The 7242-nt window shown below is 36.1% G+C and overlaps 1 protein-coding gene across 1 annotated transcript; it reads left to right on the top strand.

Annotated features, from left to right (window-relative positions):
* Window positions 1-2682: 2682 nt before the first annotated feature.
* Window positions 2683-3612, top strand: LOC128647049 (olfactory receptor 5V1-like). Its single transcript, XM_053699863.1, has one exon. It carries the CDS (start codon window positions 2683-2685, stop codon window positions 3610-3612), a length of 930 nt encoding a protein of 309 aa, XP_053555838.1.
* The last annotated feature ends 3630 nt before the right edge of the window (window positions 3613-7242 follow it).

The raw sequence follows: 7242 nt of genomic DNA, 5'->3' as shown, positions 1-7242 counted from the left end.
AAAAGTGGGGGAAAAACTCTACTCGCGTGTAAAACCTAGTCGTGTTTAACCAAGTGCGCTAACACAACATAAAATATTAATATTCCAATGTTATTCATATAGTAGAATATGTTCTATTTATTTTTTAAATATACATTTATTTTTATATATATATATTTATATATATTTGGTAAAATATATATCTATACCTATATATACGATTATATTTAACTTTTTATATATATGTATCTATTTACAAATATAAAGAACATCTCCTATGTGAAGAACGTTGGAATGTAAAATATTTACAGTAAATCAAATACACTTTATTAAATATGTATATTGCATTTTTTTTTCATGTTTTCAGCTACTTAACTGCAAAGGGCTTCAATGCCTTTATATACTGTATATGTCTAGATATGTATACATGTGTATTTTTGTGTTTATATGTGTTTTACTGTAAACTCACTGTACATATTTAACATTCCAATGTTCTTAACTTACAAGATAATGTCCTTTTTATTTTTAAATACACACATATATAGATATGTGTGTGTGTGTGTGTATACAGTGGGGCAAACAAGTATTTAGTCAGCCACCAATTGGGCAAGTTCTCCAACTTAAGAAGATGAGAGAGGCCTGTAATTTTCATCATAGGTATACCTCAACTATGAGAGACAAAATGTGGAAACAAATCCAGACAATCACATTGTCTGTTTTGGAAAGAATTTATTTGCAAATTATGGTGGAAAAGTAGTATTTGGTCAATATCAAAAGTTCATCTCAATACTTTGTTATATATCCTTTGTTGGCAATGACAGAGGTCAAACATTTTCTGTAAATCTTCACAAGGTTGTCACCCACTGTTGCTGGTATGTTGGCCCATTCCTGCATGCAGATCTCCTCTAGAGCAGTGATGTTTTGGGGCTGTCGCTGGGCAACACAGACTTTCAACTTCCTCCAATGGTTTTCTATGGGGTTGAGATCTGGAGACTGGCTAGGCCACTCCAGGACCTTGAAATGCTTCTTACAAAGCCACTCCTTCATTGCCCGGGCGGTGTGTTTGGGATCTTTTGTCATGCTGAAAGACCCAGCCACGTTTCATCTTCAAAGCCCTTGCTGATAGAAGAAGGTTTGCACTCAAAATCTCACAATACATGACCCCATTCATTCTTTCATGTACACAGATCAGTCGTCCTGTTCCCTTTGCTGAAAAACAGCCCCAAAGCATGATGTTGCCACCCCCATGCTTCACAGTAGGTATGGTGTTATTTGGTTGCAACTCAGCATTCTCTCTCCTCCAAACATGACGAGTTGTGTTTCTACCAAACAGTTCTACTTTGGTTTCCTCTGACCATATGACATTCTCCCAATCCTCTTCTGGATCATCCAAATGCTCTCTAGCATACTTCAGACGGGCCCGGACATGTACTGGCTTAAGCAGGGGGACACGTCTGGCACTGCAGGATCTGAGTCCCTGGCGGCGTAGTGTGTTACTGATGGTAGCCTTTGTTACGTTGGTCCCAGCTCTCTGCAGGTCATTCACTAGGTACCCCCGTGTGGTTCTGGGATGTTTGCTCACCGTTCTTGTGATAATTTTGACCCCACGGGGTGAGATCTTGCTTGGAGCCCCAGATCGAGGGAGATTATCAGTTGTCTTGTATGTCTTTCATTTTCTAATTATTGCTCCCACAGTTGATTTCTTCACACCAAGCTGCTTGCCTATTGCAGATTCAGTCTTCCCAGCCTGGTGGAGGTCTACAATTTTGTTTCTGGTGTCCTTTGACAGCTCTTTGGTCTTCACCATAGTGGAGTTTGGAGTGTGACTGTTTGAGGTTGTGGACATGTGTCTTTTATACTGATAACAAGTTCAAACAGGTGCCATTAATACAGGTAATGAGTGGAGGACAGAGTAGCCTCTTAAAGAAGAAGATACAGCTCTGTGAGAGCCAGAAATCTTGCTTGTTTGTAGGTGGCCAAATACTTATTTTCCACCATAATATGCAAATAAATTCTTTCCAAATCAGACAATGTAATTGTCTGGATTTGTTTCCACATTTTGTCTCTCATAGTTGAGGTATACCTATGATGAAAATTACAGGCTTCTCTCATCTTCTTAAGTGGGAGAACTTGCACAATTGGTGGCTGACTAAATACTTTTTTGCCCCACTGTAAATATACCTGCATATCTATTCATTAGATATATAGGTATACATATGTATTTTATATGAACAGTATCAGATTATATATATACTATATATATATATATATATATATATATATATATATATATATATATATAAATGTGTATTTAATAATAAAAAGTACATTATTTTCTATGTTATGGACATACTGTAGAAATGTAAAATTTGTGTTTAGCACATCTCGTTTCTCAATATAGATCTTAGCACACATGAAAATTTAGAATTCTTAAAGCGCATTATTGAAATGTTACATATGGAATATTAAAAACATTGATATAAATTATTGAAAATGAATAAACTTACTGAAAAACTCCTTCTCGCTTGTGCTCCACTCATAATCTGACCCTTAGTTACAATGTGTAATTCACTGCCCATGAGAATCCTAAATTAAATATTTTCTTGATAACTATTACCAATAAAAGTTTTTAATAAATGGTACTATCTAAATGACACAATATTCTCTTATCTGTTTCTGCAGAAATTGTTATAAAGTTACAAGATGAAAAATGAGTCAGTGGTATCTGAATTTATCTTGCTTGGACTTTCAAGTCTTCCAGAACTGGACATGGTCCTATTCCCTGTATTTCTCCTTATGTACATCATAAGTATGACTGGAAATATTGTTATAATTACCATCACCAATCTAGACCCAGCATTAAACACTCCAATGTATTTCTTCCTTGGTAATTTGTCATTCCTTGATGTCCTTTGTGTTACTTCTACCATACCTAATATGTTAGTCAATTTCATTTCCAAAAATAAAGTAATATCTTTTCATGGATGTGTTGTACAGATGTTTGTATTTACTGCTGCTATGGATACAGAGTTTCTTTTGTTGACTCTTATGTCTCTTGATCGGTATTTGGCCATTTGTAACCCGTTAAGATACAAGAATATAATGAGCAGACGATCTTGCTTTTTTATGTCTTCTATAGTCTGGTCTTTTGGCTTTTGCAGTTCTACTTACCACACATCAAGCACTTTTCGCTTATCATTTTGTGCTTCTAATAAAATCAATCACTTCTTCTGTGAGATCCCACAAATTTTGGCTATATCATGTTCTGACACACATATAAATGAGTTAGTTCTTATTATTACAGATGTTATCTTGGGAGTGTTTTGTTTCATTTGTATATTTACATCATATGCATTTATAATCCATGCAGTGTTAAACATTCGCTCGGCTGAAGGGAAGAAGAAGGCATTTTCTACCTGTGCTTCACACATCACTGTTGTGTTGCTATTTTATGGGACATTAATTTTTGCCTATTTTAAACCGTCATCAGGTAATTCATCGGATATGGACAAAGGGATCTCTGTTCTGTATACAATTGTTATACCAATGTTGAACCCTCTTCTTTACAGTTTAAGGAATAAGGAAGTAAAAGATTCTATTAAAAAAGTTATATTTAAAAGGAATTCTTTTTAAAGGCTTACAACACTTAAAGGGATAGAAAGGTCAACATTGAAATGTGCATGAATACATTTCAATTTTAAATAGAAGCAAATTTGCAATATACTTGCTTTACCAAAAATTCTTCCAATATAAGTTATTACTATTTTTCAGCAGCATACACTCATATCTTGTGAGGGTCAATTTACCTGCATTCAAACACTACACCTTCTTACGGAATCAGCAGTGGCTTATATGGCACACATTAAGTGTCTGTAAACAAAATACACACCAACCCAGATCTCTGAGTTTGAAAACTGTACGAGCCCTCACAGGATATGTCATATCCAACTGAAAACTAGTAATCATTTTTACCTTAAGCATTTTTACTAATGAAAAAATATTGCAGAAATGCTATTTTTTTTTAAACTAAAATACATCCATGCACATTTAAAGTTTGATTTCTATATCTATTTAAAGCAGCAATCTAAAAGCAATGTTAGTTTTATTTACTTGTAGAAAAAACAAATACTAGTATGTACAGTAACTGTTTTTTGACAAGGAAGTGGTTTTATAGATAGTTTTTTTTCTCTCAGAATTTAGTTATAAAGCTGTCCCTAATATAACATTTCTCAAAATTATTTCTGATTTGTTTTCAATAGAATAAAGACTAATTGAATGAAAATGTTTTAATGAAATGTTGCCTTAATGATTAAGATTAAACTCATTCTCATCTAAAAGCAAATATAAAACAACATTTATTTTTACTTGTCATGATAGACGCTACTCAACAATAACAGTTTATACAAGCTATTTCAAGGTCTTGACAATACATATAAAGCTTTTAACATTTAGATAAACAGATAAATCTCTCAGGTTTTGGTGAGGGGTATATCATTTTAGAATATAATTTTTGAACATTTAGGGGTAGATTTATTAATGTTTGAGGGTGTTCGCTTGTCATCGCTAAATGCCGACAGCACACACTGTCAGCATTTATCATTGCACAACCATTTCCAGTGAAATGCTTGTGCAATGCCGCCCCCTGCTCACTGGCGGACAATTGGCCACTAGCAGGGAATGTCGATCATCCCGATCAGATCAGGATGATTTCAGTCCGCCAAAGGTGGCGGAGAAGTTAAGGAGCAGCAGTCTTATGACTCCTGTAACTTAACTTCCATTTCAGGCAATGGGCATAGAATGCAGCATCCGCTGCTTAATAAATCTACCCATTAGTCTTAAAATGTCTATTGAATATCTACTAATAACAAATCGTTTTTTCCAGTAATTTAATAATTGTTACCTACAGTAGGGCTATTAAACACTATCGCCTAGATTACGAGTTTTGCGGTAACAGGGGTGCAGTGCTAACAAGCCTTTTTTTTCCACCGCTCCCTTAAGCCAACGCTGGTATTACAGGTTTTTTTAAACCTGGCGTTAGCCGCAAAAAGGCGTAGAGCAAAATTTAGCTCCACATCTTACCTCAATATGAGCGTTGCTTAAGTCAGCGGTGAGCTGGCTAAAAGTGCTCATGCACGATTTCCCCATAGAAAACAATGGGGCTGAGCTGGCTGAAAAAAAACCTAACACCTGCAAAAAAACAGAGTTCAGCTCCTAACGCAACCCCATTGTTTCCTATGGGGAAATTAATTTTATGTCTGCACCTAACACCCTAACATGAACCCTGAGTCTAAGCACCCCTAATCTTACACTTATTAACCCCTAATCTGCCGCCCCCACTATCGCTGACACCTACATTATATTATTAACCCCTAATCTGATGCTCCGGACACCGCCGCCACCTACATTATACTTATGAACCCCTAATCTACTGCCCCAAACATCGCCGACACCTACATTATATTTATTAACCCCTAATCTGCCCCCCCAAAGTCGCCGCAACAATATTAAATGTATTAACCCCTAATCTGCCGCCGCCAACGTCACCGCCACTATTATAAATTTATTAACCCCTAAACCTAAGTCTAACCCTAACACCCCCCTAACTTAAATATAATTTAAATTAAACAAAATAAATTTACCATAATTAAATAAATTAATCCTATTTAAAACTAAATACTTACCGATAAAATAAACCCTAAGCTAGCTACAATATAACTAATAGTTACATTGTAGCTATCTTAGGGTTAATATTTATTTTACAGGCAACTTTGTATTTATTTTAACTAGGTACAATAGTTATTAAATAGTTATTAACTATTAAATAACTTCCTAGTTAAAATAAATACAAATATACCTGTAAAATAAATCCTAACCTAAGTTACAATTATGAAAAAATAATTGATTAAGGTCAGGTGCTGACCGAAACGTTGTTTGTTTTTATGTCTCTAATGAATAAAAGGATTTAAGAATGGTGCTGCTTCAACTCTCTTTTACTAAGTTACAATTACACCTAACACTACACTATAATTAAATAAATTACCTAAACTACCTACAATTAAATACAATTAAATAAAATAAACTAAAGTACGAAAAAAACAAACACTAAATTACAGAAAATACAAAAAATTACAAGAATTTAAACTAATTACACCTACTCTAATCCACCTAATAAAATAAAAAAGCCCCCCAAAATAATAAAATTCCCTACCCTATACTAAATTACAAATAGCCCTTTAAAGGGCCTTTTGCGGGGCATTGCCCCAAAGTAATCAGCTCTTTTAACTGTAAAAAAAATACAATACCCCCCCAACATTACAACCCACCACCCACACACCCAACCCTACTCTAAAACCCACCCAATCCCCCCTTAAAAAAACCTAACACTACCCCCCTGAAGATCTCTCTACCTTGAGCCGTCTTCACCCAGCCGGGCACAAGTGGTCCTCCAGAGGGGCAGAAGCCTTCATCCAGGCAGCATCTTCTATCTTCATCCATCCGGAGCGGAGCGGGTCCATCTTCAAGCCAGCCGACATGGAGCCATTCTCTTCAAACGAAGTCCAAGCGAAGAATGAAGGTTCCTTTAAATGACGTTATCCAAGGTGGAGTCCCTTGAATTTCGATTGGCTGATAAGATTCTATCAGCCAATCGGAATTAAGGTAGGAAAAATCCTATTGGCTGATCCAATCAGCCAATAGGATTGAAGTTAAATCCTATTGGCTGATTGGATCAGCCAATAGGATTGAGCTCACATTCTATTGACTGTTCCAATCAGCCAATAGAATGCAAGCTTAATCTTATTGGCTGATCCAATCAGCCAATAGGATTTTTCCTACCTTAATTACGATTGGCTGATAGAATCCTATCAGCCAATCGGAATTGAAGGGATGCCATCTTGGATGACGTAATTTAAAGGAACCTTCATTCTTCACTTGAAGATGGACCTGCTCCGCTCCGGATGGATGAATATTGAAGATGCCGCCTGTATGAAGACTTCTGCCGCTTGGAGGACCACTTGTGCCCGGCTGGGTGAAGACAGCTCAAGGTAGGGAGATCTTCAGGGGGGTAGTGTTAGGTTTTTTTAAGGGGGATTGGGTGGGTTTTAGAGTAGGGTTGGGTGTGTGGGTGGTGGGTTGTAATGTTGGGGGGGTATTGTCTTTTTTTTCAGGTAAAAGAGCTGATTACTTTGGGGCAATGCCCAGCAAAAGGCCCTTTTAGGGGCTATTTGTAATTTAGTATAGGGTAGGGAATTTTATTATTTTGGG

Source organism: Bombina bombina, chromosome 2 (genome assembly GCF_027579735.1).
Source record: "Bombina bombina isolate aBomBom1 chromosome 2, aBomBom1.pri, whole genome shotgun sequence".
In the NCBI taxonomy this organism is placed as follows: domain Eukaryota; kingdom Metazoa; phylum Chordata; class Amphibia; order Anura; family Bombinatoridae; genus Bombina; species Bombina bombina.
This window is presented reverse-complemented; position numbering and strand designations above follow the sequence as displayed.